The 17450-nt window shown below is 50.8% G+C and overlaps 1 protein-coding gene across 1 annotated transcript; it reads left to right on the top strand.

The window, feature by feature from the left end:
• Positions 1-1423: 1423 nt before the first annotated feature.
• Positions 1424-2089, top strand: LOC113836245 (class E basic helix-loop-helix protein 23). The gene has a single exon (XM_027419822.1). It carries the CDS (start codon positions 1424-1426, stop codon positions 2087-2089), a length of 666 nt encoding a protein of 221 aa, XP_027275623.1.
• The last annotated feature ends 15361 nt before the right edge of the window (positions 2090-17450 follow it).

A 17450-nucleotide genomic window follows, 5' to 3' on the forward strand; every position in this document is an offset into this window, starting at 1 on the left:
CACTGGGTTCTCCACCAACTCCCACCCACTTGGAGACTGCTCAGCAATGAATCATTTTTCTCTTCCTGGTGAAACTCAGAACAGAGAAGTTAATTGACTCTGCCAAAGTCACACAGCACACATGAGCTTCTGAGTGATTCTGCCTTGTGCTGGAAGCCAGAGTGACCCCATCTTGTACCTTAGTGAAGAGACTCCACCTCTTGCTGAAACTACGGAGTCCTTGGGGGCGCCTGGGCCGGGCGGGGGGGGGGAGTTATACCCTGGGAGGCTCTGGGCAAAATACAAACAAGGAGGAAGTCCAACCAGCAGCTCCTAGTGTTCTGTGGGTAGACAGATAGGAAGCCTCCTACCTCCTGTGGTATCAGAAACTCCACCTGCTCTGCCTCTCCCAGCCTCAGACAGTCTGAGCCTCCAGCATCCAGGGCAGAGTCTCTGGCTACAAGGTTCCCACTCCTACAGGAAGGATGAGCCAGTGCCCTGCACAGCCCCTGCTCCTGAGTGGGGCAGACGATATTGGAAACAGACATTCTGAACCAGTTGGGGCACACGAAGCACTCAGATCTAGGCTACCTGTGGTGTGGGGCGGGGTCTGGGCTGAGACTGAGGCCTGGACAGACAAACTGCAACCCCAGTCGCTCACCAACAAGGAGTTTGAACGCTTCTCTTCTCCACCGATCTCTGATCTGCCCTCAAATTCCAGTTCCTCCTCTTCCCCAGTCAAAACTGAGAAAATCCTCCCCCAGGACGAGACTGGGACTCCTTCACCTGAAAAGTCAAGCGAGGGAAACCAGAGGCTGTCCGTCCTGAGCAAAAAGTTTCATCCCAAATGCAGTCCTCACCTCAACCCAAAACTTAAGGAGACCGCGGGAGCCACACTAGGACTCACTTGGTGGTGGAGCGACAGACGCGGCAAAGGGACTGGACGCCTTCAGGAAGGTGACAACTTAGCCCGTGGGGTCAGTCTGTTTGTCGCACGGAGCTCAGGCCGGCTGAGAGCTTCCACTCGGTTTCTGTGGGTGGGGACCCAAAACAAGGCAAGACTGAAGCCAGTGCCCCAGGACCAGAGCTTTTGGGGTGGTGAAGCCAGTGCCCCCAAGAAAACAAGAGATGGCGCAAGAAGCAGGCAAGGAGCTCCCGGGGCCCGAGAGTCCTATCTCCTGAAGCGGGGCTGGGAAGACGCGGGCGCAGGTCCCCTCTGATTGGACGACGCCAAGTCCCAGCCGGCGCCTCAGAAGCTTAAAAACCAAACCCGGCCGAGCAGGAGCTAAAGCGACCCTGCCGGCCATGCGCCTTGGCGAGGAGGTGCAGAAGGCGTGGCGGGCTGGAGAGGCCACGCGGAGGTCCGGGGACCGACAGACAGCGGGACAGCGGGACGCGCCCGCAGGGCAGGAAGCCGCACTGAGGTAGCAGGCTCCAGAGGGCCATGGCCGAGCTCAAGTCGTTGTCGGGGGACGCGTACCTGGCACTGAGCTACACCGCGACCGGCCACGCCTACACAGCGGCGCGCGGACCCGAGACTGCTCGCGGCTTCGGTGCATCGGGTCCGGGTGGCGACCTGCCCGCCGCGCCTGCTTCCCGCGTTCCCGCCGCGACGGTCGAGAGCAGCGGCGAGCAGAGCGGCGACGAGGACGACACCTTCGAGAGGCGGCGGCGAAGGCGAGGGCCCGGGGTCTCGGTGGACACGCGGCGGCGGCCCCGGGAGCAGCGTTCGCTACGGCTCAGCATCAACGCACGCGAACGGCGACGAATGCACGACCTGAACGACGCGCTGGATGGATTGCGCGCAGTCATCCCCTATGCGCACAGCCCGTCGGTGCGCAAGCTCTCCAAGATCGCTACGCTGCTGCTGGCCAAGAACTACATCCTTATGCAGGCTCAGGCCCTGGAGGAGATGCGGCGCCTGGTGGCCTACCTCAACCAAGGCCACGGCCTCGCTGCGCCTGTGGCCGCCACGCCGCTAACGCCCTTCGGCCAGGCGGCGGTCTACCCGTTCTCGGCGGGCGCGGCGCTCGGGCCCTGCCCAGACAAGTGCGCCGCCTTCTCCGGATCGCCCTCGGCGCTTTGCAAACACTGCGGCGAGAAGCCCTGACGGTGCCGAGCCCCAGCTCAGCCGCCTTTCTATTTCGACTGTCCATTGTCCTCACTGGCGGGACCCTATGCGGGAAAGGCAGCCGTTACCGGACCCTGCTTGCAGAACTGCTGGGTGCAGAACGCCAAGTCGGTCGCGGCAGAGCCAGAGATTCACTGTACTCTCGGCGCCCGCCGGGCGTTGCCAGCGCTCTGGGGGGTGAGGATGACAGGTTACTAGCTGTGCGCCAAAAGAAAACCACGGGAGGGAACCGATAGTGGCTGGTCCCGCTTCTGACAGGTGACTCTGCCCGCGACTCAGGAGAGCAGGCAAAGAGCTTCACTTGACCACATCCTAGCCCCAATCCCTTCTAGGCCAACCTGCGGGGCCCTGCTCCTCTAGACGTGCTCCGCAGGACGCGTGTGACCCTCGCTGGGGGCCTCTGACGGCTCCAAGACTCCAGACCCAGCCGCTGAGCGAGATTCCGCCGTGGTCTTTTGCAAAGGACGTGAGGGCAGATGTAGGAAGAATCCAGGGGATGAGATTTGAGGCATTTTCCAAGTCTGACCTTGTTCTGTTAACATTCTTTCCTGCCCAGAGGCTCAGGAAACCCACTCTGGCCGCAAAGTCTGTGGACTTAACCCTAAATATACCCAGATCGCCAGCGCCTGCCTCCTGCGGGCTGGGATGGGAGTCGTTTGGTTCTGTTTGTTTCCAAGGGACTGGTGGAACACGGGTTCTCACAACTTTCCCGGGGCTACTTGACCCTGGAGGGTCAGCCGAGGACTTCAGTCTATATTCAGGGCCTGCTAAGTCCCTCTGCGCCAGTTCGGGAAGTTCTGGAGGAAGCCGGGCCACTGGTGAGTACACGGCGCTGGACTGAATGGTAACCGGTTGCTCACAAAGTCGGACTGCAACCCAAAATCTTGCCAAGGTCCCTAGTCGGAGCCTTAGCCTGGGAGTCCGAGATGCTGGTTTTCGCTCAGTGGCCCTCGGCAGCTTCCGCCTCTGTTTACCCAATTATCTTGGCCTTTGTAGATGCAAAGCATATCGGGAGAGGGCTGCCGTCCTGCAAAGCGCCTGTCTACAGCGCTTAACCTTAATTGATGTATTTGAAAAGGCCCTTTTGTATTTGCAAAATGACGTGTGTGATTGTCTTATTCATAAAGACTTATGCTTAATACTGGGTTCTGCTCATTTCCATTTTTTAATTTCTTAATTGTCTTTTCCAGCCCCCTAAACTAATCTGCTTTGCACATTTCAAAAAAACAAACAAACTGTTTTTGAAGTTCTCTTAAGATGAACAGGGAAAACTGGAAACTCGAAGTTGTTAGTTCTGGGATCCTTAACCATCATTATTCGAAAACAGTACTGTATTTCTGTGAAGGCCAAGGATGGTGTGCAGAATAAAGTATTTGATTTCTGGCTTATTTTACAAAAATAATATTATTAAATTTTCATATCAAATTAAGTGTCCATCTACGACTCGATTTATAATTTCAATCTTCGGACAGTTATACTGATGTGGGGAGTGCCCAAGAAGTCCCTGTGATTTTAAGACAGATCCATATGCCGCTAACAGACACGTGAGGGCATATGAAAAAGGTGGAATAGGCTGACACACACAACAGTGCTCCCAATCTGCAGGAGACTGGAGCATCGGGTGGAAACTTGGAGGTCAGCCTTAGTGAGACCCTCTCAGGGGAAAAAAATAAACTTGAAAAAGAAAAAGGGAGAAAATCTTTCCCCTAGGATGAAAGCAGCTCCTAAAGGGCTGGGTATGGGTTGGGAGGTGAGAATTGGAGAACTGTTTCAATTCAATTCAGTTCAATTTCAGCCTGAACTAGAGTAAGACCTCGTCTAAACAAAACAGTAACAACCCCTCAAAAAAAAAAAAAAAAAAAAAAACTTCTAACCATTTTACTAATAAAAATATCTCCAATTACTAACCTTAAATAAAAATTCAAGTTAAATCCGAACATTTTAAAATTGCAAGCTGTTCTCTAAACATCAGCAAAACTTTCACTGGGATGAATGAGTAAGGTGGGGCATTTCAAAGTGAAACTCCATCCATCTTGTTCTTAATTTTGGCCATTGATAAAGCAATATGGTATTAATAAAAACAATTGTGGCCATTAATAAAGCATCCTAGAGTTGCACAGCCAGCTTTGATCTGAGGCTGCCCTCCACAGCCTCTACACTGAACAGCAAAACTCAGCCAGCAAGGGTGCCTGTTGTACGTGTGGCTCTTTTGAAGCAGCTCATGGGGGGCTCTGATTGTTTCTTGCTCCTGTGGGTGAAAATCACTGAGTCTTTGGGGAAGTTTCCTTTACACCTGGGATTTGAACTGGCAGTTTGCAGAGCTCATTGCCTCTTTTGCTTTTACTTTTGTGGTTGTTTTTGTTTTGTTGTGTTGTTTGTTTGTGTTTTGTTTTGGGAAAGTAGCTGTGGCTGTGTTAAGGTACAAGGCAGTGTGCCCCAGGCCCAGGCTCTTCCCTCCATGCTGGATGAGCGTGCCCCACACAGGGAAGTGGGTGGTATGTGAAGCTTACCTTTTCTGAGTGGCTGCATAAAAAATGAACAGAAATGGGTGAGATCACTTTTATTGGTAATGTTTATGTCTCCACATTTAATCATGACAGGCTTCAATTTGCTGTCTTGTTCACAGAGCTCACTCACCTCTGTTCCAACCAGAGATGTTTCCCGTGACCATGCTCATCTGTGGCTCATGGCCACAGTGGCTTTGGCACAGCTCCAGGCTGTGACTATATAAAGCATTGAAATGCCCTTTGCTTCTCCCCTTTGTCTAGTGATTACCAGGAAATGCCACTGAATCGAAGAGCAGATTCTAGAGCCAGGCAAACGCACAGTGCTCTGTCCCTTTGCTCTTTCAACACCTAGTCATACAATCAGCCTCCCTCCAAGGTGTTAGAGGTGGGACCAAGGAGAAGAGCCTGTCAGCCGTCTATCAATAGAGCAGATGGGCAATGTCCACTGAGTCTCTGGCCCTATGCCCTCCTACTTCACAAGTATGCTCTCCCCCAAGCCGGGGAACCCACCATCAAACAAGGCTGGAAGCTGATAATCTTAGGTCCCTCGAACTTGGGGAGAGGTAGCCTTGAATCACTGCCACTTTCCTCTGCTGACCACATAAGTGAAGTCTTAGCCCTGCTGTTTTCTAGATGAGCAACTCAAAGATACCCACTTGACCTGTCTTGAGAGGAAGGGCCAGGTGAAGTCCAGCTCACAGGAGCTCGACTGGTATGAACCAAACGGCTCCCTAGGAACCACGATGCCCAGCCAGGTCCTACAGCTGCCTCATTCACTAACTGTCATGTCCACTCTTGGATGCCTGCTGCTGGCCTGCTACTCTCCCCAAGGCATCATCCAGCTTGCCACACAGTTCAGGAGACTTAAGGTGATCTGATCTAAGGGCCAGCAGTCTTAAGCTCAACATCATCTTCCTTCCCCTCCTTTCTTAAAAACACACAGACCGGTCTCTCCTTAAGTTTCCATGCTTTGTGGTTCCATCAACACTGGGGCTTACGGCATATTCAGTCCCCACAGACCCCAAAGTTTCGTAGACACAAAGACCCTTGTTTCTCACAAGTTAAGAAGTATACTGTCTGAAAGACACACACACATACATACACCCACACACCACCACCATCACCACCACCACCACCACCACAGAGCCAGCCTCTGGGGACATCCAACCACTCTGAACACTACTGACAGCCCAGCTCCAGCCCCAGAGAAGTGGAGGTGTTCAAGGAACCCCCTTCCCAGCATTCCCTTCAATCTTTTGCAACTCTCCCAGCTCTCCTATACGCTCCTTTCAGACAGGTTGGCCTCTAGATGCTTCATTTTGTTAATTTCATTGTTGAATTTACACCCTCTCTCTCATGCAGATTTACTCAAGTCATTGAGAACCAAGTAGACGTGTCTCCAGCCCAGGTGAAAATGTTAACAGAGGGACTTTTTAAAATACTTATTTTTGCCAGGCGGTGGTGGCGCACGCCTTTAGTCCCAGCACTTGGGAGGTAGAGGCAGGCGGATCTCTGAGTTCAAGACCAGCCTGGTCTGCAGCGAGTTCCAGGACAGCCTCCAAAGCCGCAGAGAAACCCTGTCTCAAAAAACCCAAAGAAATAAAAATAAAATACTTATTTTTAATTGTGTGTATCTGTGTGGGGGTATACGCACACAAGTGCAGATGCCCTCAGAGATCTGAGGTATTGGATCCTCCAGGAGCTGAAGTTACAGGTAGCTATGAGCTGTCTGGTGTTCTTTAAGCCATCTCTCCAGCCTCAAAAGGCACCTTTAGAAAATGTTTTAACTTTTTTATACTTCTACTTACTTTGTATGTGCATGGGGTGCATGCATGCGTAACACACATGTGGAGGACACAGAACAACTTTCAGAACTCGGATCTTTCCTTCCACCATGTGAATCCAAACTCAAGTCACCACCGTGGTGGCAGGTGCCTTTCCTGCTAAGCCAGCACAGGAGGGACTTCTTCTAAAAGGAGAAATGCTATTTTTCTAATTTTCCATAAGAAGTGAAAAACTGGCTGGGAGGCAGTGGTGGTGCAAGCTTTTAATCCTAGCACTCAGGAGGCAGAGGCTGGAGGATCTCTGTGAGTTCAAGGCCAGCTTGGTCTACAGAGCAAGTGCCAGGATAGCCAAGACTACACTGTGAAACCCTGTGACGGAAAGGAAGGAAGGAAGGGAGGGAGGGAGGGAGGGAGGAAGGAAAGAAAGAAGGAAGGAAGGAAGGAAGAGAGGAAAAAAGGAAGGAAGGAAGGAAGGAAGGAAGGAAGGAAGGAAGGAAGGAAGGAAAGAAGGAAGGAAGGAAGGGAGGGAGGAAGGAAAGAAGGAAGGAAGGAAGGAAGAAAGAGAGGAAAAAAGGAAGGAAGGAAGGAAAGAAGGAAGGAAGGAGGAAGGAAGGGAGGGAGGGAGGAAAGAAAGAAAGAAAGGAAAAAGGAAGGAAGGAAGAAAGAAAGAGAGGAAAAAAGGAAGGCAGGAAGGAAGGCAGGAAGGAAGGCAGGAAGGCAGGAAGGAAGGAAGGAAGGAAGGAAGGAAGGAAGGAAGGAAGGAAGGAAGGAAGGAAGGAAGGAAAGTGAAAAACCATCGTCTCAGTCCTAGAGTTACTTGGGCCACACCGTCAGCTCTGCCACAGGGAAGAATCTAGAGTGCAATTGCTGAGCAGAGGCTCCTAAGCCCGGGTTAATCCGGCAGAGAATGATGACAGCAATTTTATAATGTAAATTTGTTTGTGATCTGTTTTTAGTCTTTATTCCCTTTTGAAGGGATGGAGACAGAGGGATTTGCAATGTATTAAACCATTTCTCTAACAATTGCCTCTTTGTAACCAGCCGTTGTTTTCCAACACCTCAACAACAGTCTGCTCTGGAAAACTGGGAAGCTATGACATGAATGCAAACTCACTCCCAGAGGAACAAAACCCACATTGCCATGAGCACAGAAAGGTTCAAACCATTAGCTAACTGACCTTCTAAGCCAGTATTGTCCCTGCAGTAAAAGTGATTCAGGTCTGGTGCTTTGCCAGCCTGAAGCTCCCTGGGGGTTATTTACTTGTGTCATATAGAAAAGCTGTTTTTGAGTGACTACCAGAAAGGAGGGTGACAGTTGTGGGGTGCATTTGTGGAGGAGGGACAGCATTGCCCTGTGTCACTGTCGCTGGTCTTCAAGATGACATCTTTGTATACCTCTGGGGCTCAAGCAGCCAGAGTCTGCATTTTTGGGAGGCATGGCCATCACAATGTAATGTTGAGCTGGGCGTGACCCTTGGGTGGCCTACGTTCCCAAGACTCTCAGGTCACCTGGCATGCCCACCCCACCCCAACTTAGGGGCTCAGAATAACAGCCAGCACATCAGAGAACATCTACCTAATGTAACTTTCTGTCCAGTTTCTACCTCTGAGTCCCACTTTGTCTAAAGCAATGAAGTCACAGTTGTCACCCTCCCTGTAGGAGAAACTGTGACCAGCCAACCAGCCGACCCAAGCCAAAATGTCCAGGACAGCCTGCATGAGCATGCTCAGCAGGCACTTCCTCCCTGAGCCAAGCGGCCAAGCCTGCCTCAACACCCAAAGACTGCTGACCAGAGACACCAATGAAGAAAGGACAATGCAGCAGAGTCAGCCTCCTGAGCCAATAGAACCTTGGGAGCGGGTATAAAGGCAGGTCTAACTTCCTGAATAAAGGAGTCTGTAGCACACTCTGCTACTCACTGACACCCAGTGCCTGAGTGGTTGATATTGTGTCTTCTCACCCCCTACCCCAAGAGGTGTCCAAGCAGGGTCACCCGCAACACTTCCCATGGCCTCTGATTTAGCTTGACATGAGGCTGGTCTCTCTAGTTCCACAAGGACCACTTTTACTGTCCTCAAGAGAGCCTGCCCAGCCTGGATTTTTGGCCAAAATGCTAAGACACATCTGATATCTATGATGCTCTTGGTAGCCACAAGGCATCTGACAGGATATATTTTTGAAGCTGTCCTCTGCTGACACTGCAGGCTTGCAGCATCCATGGTGGTGTCCAGCCCTCTCAGCACTTCCTGAGCACTTTCTGACTACTCATAGCACTGATGTTCTAAAACCCCCGGAAACAAATGGTGTCTGTGCTTCACACAGTAAAAATCCCATCTTATATAGCCGCAGCAGACCCTGAGGAATCAAATGGTTCTCAGACCATGCTGTGGCGCCATGGTCTGATGAGCGTCAGAGACAATCCCAGAGGTTGTCTTCATGACCTGCCTTCTGACTGGAATGGCATGTGTGGGAACCAGGACTCCACAGACCTTGCGGGTATGCTTTATGTAGAGCGGTGGAACCCTGCTCATGGGATGCACGCCGGATTCAATGATTAACATATCCAAGTGGGAAAAGCCCACAGTGTCAGCATCAGAAACGCACAAATGCACATCAACGAGCCAGTTAGAAGTGCCAAGGGACCTCAGCAACGGGCTGCTGCAGAAGGACCATTGAGACAAGTACACTCCTCAGGTGGCCTCTGCACAGAGCTAGTCCCACCCTGTGCATCTTCACACGTTCCATAGAGGACGCAAGGAAATCAGAACTTCCAATGTTTAGGACAAATGAGATGACGCTACTCCAGAGCTTTCCAGCCTGTTCTACCTGTGTGACTCAGGGGACCAGAAGAAGGGAAAACATCAACCAGAACGTATAAAGCCTGCTCCTGGGGGGTCTGTACCCACAGCAGGGTCCTGCCTGTTCCCAGAAAATGCTAAGTCTCACTGTTATGATAAAGCATTGAGGGACCTTGGGTGGGGGGACCAAGGCGGATTCCATGGCAGGCGACGGTGACCAAGGCAGAGGGACAAACGCGCCAGGCAGACAGAGTTTAAGTGAGAAGTTTTATTAGAAAGGGGGGGAAGGGGAAGGAAAGAGAAAAGAGGTAAAGAGACAGAGAAAGGACAGAAGAGAAGAGGGAGACAGGAAAAGCCCTGTCTGCCCCAGGCGGAGAGCGGGAAGAGAGAGCGGGAAGAGAGCTAGAAAAGAGCAGAAAGAGCTTAAGCAGATGGGGACTGTCTTTTAAAGGGGTCCTCTGCACCTGCGTGCAGACAATGCAATCATGGAACCCTGGGCTGACCAGGGTCCTGCCTGAGTGCATTCTGCCAGGTGACGGGGCAGGCCAGCGTAATGCCTGAATTTTTACACTCACTCCCCAAGCTTCCTCTCTGAACCATACACCACCACCCGCAGCCAGTTTGGGAAGAAACGTGGGTCCTGCCCACGCCCAGGCCTCTCTGTGGGCAGCCTTCCCCCTAACCATCAAGGAGTTCTCAAAGTACCCACATGCGTAGTGGGATTCCATGCCATGTTTCCTGCCCACAGATGAGATGCTAGTGGGTCCGGTTTTGGAAAGCCTGGTTTTTCCAGGCAGGAAACCCTGACTGGCAACAACTGGCCAGCTGCTCTCAATCCTGCCTGGAACCATGTAAACAACAGGTCAACAGGTGAGTAGAGACTGGAACACAGTATTCTAAACACTATTAAATGTACATATGTGAAGCACATACATGTGTCCGTGTTACATGTGTACATGCACTTATGTGTTTCATATGTGTGGGTTGTGATTGCATGTGCACATGAATGAGTAGCAAGAATATGTATGTGTGTTATGTGCATTCCTATGTGGTACAACATGCCTATGTGTACATGTGTGTGCATACCTGTGAAGGTACACACAGCTTCCTCCCCATTGAGGCTCCTGAGTTCCAGGTTCCAGTCTTTTTTATTTTAATAAAATGATTTATTGATTTATTTTATGTATTTGAGTACTCTATTAACTTTATGTCAGAAGAGGGCATCAGATTCCATTATAGATGGTTGTCAGCCACCATGTGGTTGCTGGGAATTGAACTCAGGACCTCTGGAAGAGCAGCCAGTGGTGCTCTTAACCACAGAGCCATCTCTCCAGCCCTAGGTTTCAGTCTTGAAGCAGAACATTCTTTGGATCACCAGGCCAGCTTCAGATCTCATTTGGCTCTGAGATACCCCTGGTTGTCCAACTTTGCAAAGGGCAGAAAGGGATCTTTCTGTCAGGCCAGGAAAGGGCCATGTGGGGCCAGGTGGCTTCTTGTTTGAAGAGATGTGGTACCTGCTCATTAGCATTGAAAGTCATGCTTCCAGCATGACAAGGAACAGGGAGGGACACATCGCATATCTCATTGGAAAATGGCTATGCTAACAGATGGCAGGAATGGACAGACTCCAAAGACAGTGGCTTCCTTAGGAAATCTCACTGTAGCCCTCTGAACACACCCGTAAAATGAGCAGGCCCACAAAGAGGGTGCTGGGTTTTAACTGTTCCTACCCTGCACCTATGCTGCACCACACAGTGAGCAAGGTGTTCTCTCTGGCACCGTGAGCTCTTTTCTCAGACCCTGTCTCCAGAGACCAGACTTGAGATGGACACTCCCCTTAATCCTACCTGGGCTCTCCCCCTATTCTGTGGAGTGACAATCAAGAGGCCTTATGCAGTGAGTCATATTCTCCAGATCCTTGTAGGCAATCACTCAAGCTCATTGTCTAGGCAGCTGATAGTCACACGCCTTCTGCTAAAACATCAGTGACAGCCTCATGGCTCTTTGGTCAGGGAGGTTCAGGTATAACCAGGACCTGGTTCCCAATGAAAGAACGCTTGTGGCCAACAAAAACAAAGATTATTGTTCCGAGAGGCCTGAAGGTGGGAGAGTGCATGATTGCTCTTCAAGGGAGTAGATCAGTCTCCCACGATGTGATTCTTTCCTATTTCTAAATTAATTTATTTTATGCAATGGGTGTTTTGCCTGATGATATCAGAAGAGGGTGTCACATCCCCTGGAACTGGATACTGGGAATCAAGCCTGGGTCCTTTGGAAGAGTGCTAATATCTCTCTGGTCCCCTTCTTTAATCATGGTAAAATATGCATAACATATATCACTTAAACATTTTCCTGTGTGGTACTAGGGATAAACCTGGGTTTTGTGCATGCTAAACAATTATTGTATCACTGAGCTACACCCCAACCCAATTTTAATCATTTTTAGGTGTTTCATCCAACAACACTAAAGATATTCACAACATCAGGCAACCCCCATCTTTCTCCAAAACATTTTACAGCTCACGATTTTATTGTTAAGCCACAGTTGTTGAGGTACTACACCCATACAGTAAAAAGCCCCCTTCTGAGATGTACAGCTCTGTGGATGCTGATAACATACAGCCACTACCATGACAAGCTATGGAATACTGCCATTACCTATTCCACCCCACCACCTCCAGCACCCTGACCCTGTGTCTCAGATCTTCTATGTGCAGGTGAAGGCTCCAGAGTGTTGCTTCAGTTCAGCAGTGAGAAGGAAGGTTTGCTCAGCACAGATCAACCCAGGTTTCTTCCTGGGCCTCAGCCCATCACAAGGGTGAGAACGAGAGAAAACAGGGCAACATGGGGAGCTTAGCCTTGCCCTCAGGCAAACGTTGTCTGCCTGCAACTACCATGGCTGTCACTCTAGGGAGTCTGCACCTCTGATTTCCATAGGTGTGACCTCTAGGGAGCCTCCGGGATGAGAAAGACATTTGGAGATGAAGATCCCAGTTCAAACTTAGTCTTGCTGAGAAGATCCCACCAAACTATCCCAAGACATCTGAAAATGTCACTGCTCCCTGCCACCATGAAGGACCAATGCTGAACACCCCTTCTGAATGAGCTTGTCTCCTTCATTCCTAGAGAGGCTTCTATGGCTCAAGAACAGCCAAAGCTGCAGATCTGCCAGGCAGGTGGAGATTAAAACAGGAGGGAGAATCAGGGTCAGCCGGAGCATCTTGAGTGAAGAAGTCTCCATGAATGCTGACTAAGCAAAAATGACAATCCAGGGGGAACCAGGTGTGGGTCAGGAGCTTATCACCCAGAGCTACAGCTGAGCGCTTGGTTCTCACTGCTGGAAGCCTAAGGAATCACAGACTTTAAACCAGAGGTGACAGATCTTAAGAGGGAATGCTCTTATGACCGGTGAGGAAGAAAGCCCTAGATACATTGAAACCATCCCTAATGAGTGCCAGGGGAAGATACTGCTGAATGCTGGCTGCCTCCCAGAGACAGAAATGGATGGGGAGGTTTCCAACTCAGATGTCTGTCATCTCCCATTTGCCCTTTTGTACTTCTTTGATTAGGAGATAACTTTAATAAGTAAAATAAGTCATCAGGGTTGAGTCACTCACTGTTCAGGTGACAGACCCCCCCCACACACACACACACACACATACATATGCCCTGGAGGGTTAACCAGGGCCACTTCCTGCACTGATGCAGGGCACACATAGGGATTCAAAATCCCCCAGTGGTAACAGTTATGCATCCAGCCAATGGATGGTAGGGATGAAGCCGTGATTAAATTTCCTCCTGTAACGACCCTAAGTAAATCTTTGCAATTTTCATTTTGCTGAGAATTAATATAGATCGGTGCCCTTGTTGCTGACTCCCACTTTAATCCAAAATCGCTCATTAAGAAGAGACCAGCAGACGTCGGTGGGCAAGACCTGTGGCTGAGCCTGGGATGGGAATAGCAGGGCAGGCAGGCTCCAGATGGGCAGAAGCAGCTGCCCTCGTTACGTGCTGGGCGCTGATCTGAAATGCTGACCTGCTTCTCTGCACATTACACATATTAAATGAGACCAAAATTCAGGAGAACCTGCACAGCCTGGGCCCCCAGAGAAAATACTCTGCTGTCTCTTCTGAAAGATGATGGACACCCCTGCTCCCTGGCTGCTGAGAGCAGGGCTGGGAGTTAGCAGTCCAAGCACTGAACGAAATAGAAACCCTTATTCCAAAACCATTATGGGTTTTAGGATGCTAACAGCAAAGCCTTGAACCATGCTTAGATCCCTTTACAGTCACCAGGCCCTGGGCAATGCCCAGGTCATAAAGCCATAAGCCACCCATGCCCAGGGAATCCCTTGCACCCGAAACTGGCTTACATCAAACACGCTATCTTCTTAGGTCTCCCTGCATGACCAGGAGCCAAAAGCCACAGCCACATGTAGCACTAGCCCCCCCAACACACACACACACACAATTGCACACCCTCACATAGCTGTGCATGTCCACACATGCAGTCCACATGTGTCTAGACAAGTCCATATACACACATGCTCATACATGCACTTGTACATGTATGTTCACACATTCACACACTTGCATATGAATGCCCGGCACACAATTCTCTGGACACTAATGCCACTTGGGAAGTGGTAGCAAATGTGTCAGCTGCTACTACCCTTGCTTTGCCCAGACGGATGAAACCCATTTGGTCTTGGTGTACAGATCTAACACAGAGCGACAACTGGCAGCTCTGCCCTCGGCACTGCCAGACCCCGTGGTGAGGCCCAAGAGTGACCATTCTGTCAACCAGGACCAGGAAATGACCTGGCCACTCACTGAGAGAATACTATGCAGCCATCCACTAACAGTATCCACCCACCTTGTCCCTCTGATGCAGACAGTTCCAGTGACCCGAGTGAACACATGAGCAGAACTGTTTGCATATACGGCCTCCATTTTGGCTTGTTCTTGTTGTCTGAGACAGGGTTCCGTTTTGTGACCTTGGCTGCCTTTGAACTCACTATGAAGGCCAGGCTAGTGCTGTATTTGTAGAGACCCCTCCACCTCTGACTCCTGAGTGCTGGGGTTCAAGGCTTGTGCCACCATGCCTAGCTTGGCCTCCACTTTGAAGGAGTGGATGCCGCATAAACAACTCTGGAGGAATGTGGGAACAGACCACTGTGGACCTCTAGAGAAGGTGCTCAAGAAGGGCTAATGGGACAAGGGGGAGGCCCTCTTCCCCACATGCTTCTACTCCCTGAATTATCCTCCACCACTTGTGGATATTTTTATGGGCTGAGTGATGATCCCCCAAAGGATATATATGGTCTCAGCATGGTGTGATCCTAGCCACCATGACCAGTAACTTTGATGATGGGACCTAAGTGACTCTGGTTGGTTGTTTTACATGAATTCCCAGAAAACTATAATTGAAAAAATCTATTACAGTGGTGCATACTGCTTTCCCCTCCAGGGATCAAGCCAAGAAGTGCTAGACTGAAGTGAGCTTGAGATGGACCTCACATTCCAGCGAATAAAGCTCCTGCTTTGTCTTGTGTTGATGCCCCTCCTGTCTAAACAAGGGACCCACTGGGCCTGCTGCATTCAGGAAAAGGGTAACCAGTGAGTCCCCAGCAAATGGAGCTCCATCCCCGCACCATCCTGGACCTGCTGGCCTCTCATGGTCTCATTGCAACAATACATGGGACTTTATCATTCTTTTTTTAAATTTTATTTATTTATTTTGTATACAGTGTTCTGTCTTCATATATGCCTTCTGTCTTCATATATAGGCAAGAAGAGGGTGCCAGATCTCATTAAAGATGGTTGTGAGCCACCATGTGGTCACTGGGAATTGAAATCAGGTCCTCTGAAAGAATAGCCAGTGCTCTTAACCGCTGAGCCATTTCTCCAGCCCCCCGGGACTTTATCATTCTAAAACAGACCACCATTTTTGTTTCCAGGATCTGTGACCATAAAAAGTGATAAAGCTGCAAGTATGGAGAAGGCAGCATCCCCCAGACGCAAAGTTAGAGCAGAGAGAGGCAGGAGGAAGATTGCCCCCATACATTGTTCTCAGCCACCTAGTGAATGACACTTACTTGTGGAGCTCCAGAGCCTCTGGCAGCAGCCTCGGGAAGATCCTTCAATTCTGAGTAGATTCAGAGTCACCCAGCCATGCCTCAGGACCACACCGGGTACCTGGTTTACATTTCCTCCTCTGTGCACATTAAAGTCTTACCTCTGACTTTGTTCTGCTAGAGGAATCAAAGGCTCGGAGCTGGCCAGCTGTGTGTTCCTAACCCTGTCCATCTTGGCAAAGGTTGTACACCTGTGCACACATTACAGGGAAGCTACCTGATTCCAGAAACTAGTCAGCAGTGACACCTGCCAGCCCAGCCGTCTCTCAGCTCTCTGCCCAGGAGCTACACCGTCTATGTGGACTCAGAGCTATTGCTCTGGAAACACAGGTATCAGTGAGAAGAATCATATAGTCATATGTAGGGAGAAACCCTGATTACAGGTACATAGCAGGGTGTATAAGAGCCAGGGAGGCCAGCACGCGGGCCCTCTCGCTAGGCTGAGCCAACACTGCATTTATGGGTCCGTCCTGCTCAGGTGCAAACCTGGTCACTGGTTCCATTGGGTGAGTGCTTCCCCTAATAAATTACAGTTATTAACCTATCTCTGGCTCCACTTGTATTCACAATAGTCATAGCTTGTTATTCCCACCTCACAGGTGGGAGACAGGAGGAGGTGGTCAGGGGTTCTCGGGTCCTTCAGTTGCTGGGTGCAGGTGCCAGAACATGAACCCAGGTCTCTGTGGCTCAACCTCACCCTCAGGAGACCCATGCCATACCTAGTCCAGTCAGAGTTGGGGTGCTGCCTTGGAAGGTTTCTGGAAAGGGATTCCTTGCAAACTTCCCTGTCCTCTGGTTTTCTAGGCACTCACTTCAGGACATCCTGGCCATACAGTGCGGTGGGATACCAGAAGCTACAGACATATAGGGAGCCACCCTAAGAATGTCAAGAAAGTAGAGGACCACCTAAGAAAGGGACTATAGTAGCCAGGCTTTCTGTAACAGGCTGAATCCCAGGAGTCAGGTGGGTGACCTCAGCTCTCAGTAGCTTCAGGAAACAGTGCCTGATCCAATGGAAAGGAGAGATCAGAGGAAGGAAGAGGAAAAGAGAAGAAAGAGGAAAGAAGAGAGGAGAGGAGGAAGCATGAAGGGATAAAGAGTAGAGGGCAGGAGGGGAGGTCAGGGCAGGGGAGAGAAGAGGGTCAGAGATGTAGAGGAGCACCTTCCCACCTGCGCCCTTTCCACCTGCGCCCTTCCCACCTGCGCCCTTCCCACCTGCGCCCTTCCCACCTGCGCCTTTCCCACCTGTGCCCTTCCCACCTGCTCCCTTCCCACCTGCTCCCTTCCCACCTGTGCCCTTCCCACCTGTGCCCTTCCCACCCGTACCCTTCCCACCTGTGCCCTTCCCACCTGCTCCCTTCCCACCTGTGCCCTTCCCACCTGCGCCCTTCCCACCTGTGCCCTTCCCACCTGTGCCCTTCCCACCTGCTCCCTTCCCACCCGTGCCCTTCCCACCTGTGCCCTTCCCACCTGTGCCCTTCCCACCTGCGCCCTTCCCACCTGCGCCCTTCCCACCTGCTCCCTTCCCACCTGCTCCCTTCCCACCTGTGCCCTTCCTACCTGTGCCCTTCCCACCTGTACCCTTCCCACCTGTGCCCTTCCCACCTGTGCCCTTCCCAAGTCCTCCCCTTCCACCTGTATCCCCTCTCTCCTGTTATCTTCCCACATGCATCCTTGCTACCCTCACTATGCCACACCTGCACTCCTCCATCGATCACGGTACCTGAAGCAGATCTGCAGCCCCCAAACCTTGTTTCCAACCAGACTGATTTGCCAGTTTCCTGTTATCTGTAATTTTCAGGCTCAGAAATATCTTCAAGGTAGACAAAGCTCATCAAAAAGCTGGGTATAGGTTGGATGTTCTCCTCTCACATAGATTCTGTGTGATGACCAAAGGTGCCCCATGCAGGGAACTTTGGGACATGGGCATCACTACCTTCCTGGAAAAAGAATGAAAGAGGGCTTTGAGTGGTGCCAGGACTGATGAGTTTTTAAGCACAGTAGATATGAGAGCCTGTGAGCTGGCCTAGTGGTGAGTTCCCTGCACAGCTCAACTGAGCAGCGACTGTTTCGCCTGTATGCCTCATTTGACTGCCTCCCCTGCACAGCTCCC

Source organism: Cricetulus griseus, chromosome 6, assembly GCF_003668045.3.
Source record: "Cricetulus griseus strain 17A/GY chromosome 6, alternate assembly CriGri-PICRH-1.0, whole genome shotgun sequence".
Taxonomy (NCBI): Eukaryota; Metazoa; Chordata; class Mammalia; order Rodentia; family Cricetidae; genus Cricetulus; species Cricetulus griseus.

What these genes read in the sequence shown, in the direction of transcription:
- LOC113836245 (XM_027419822.1), top strand. Translation starts at nt 1,424, where the DNA reads ATGGCCGAGCTCAAGTCGTTGTCGGGGGACGCGTACCTGGCACTGAGC.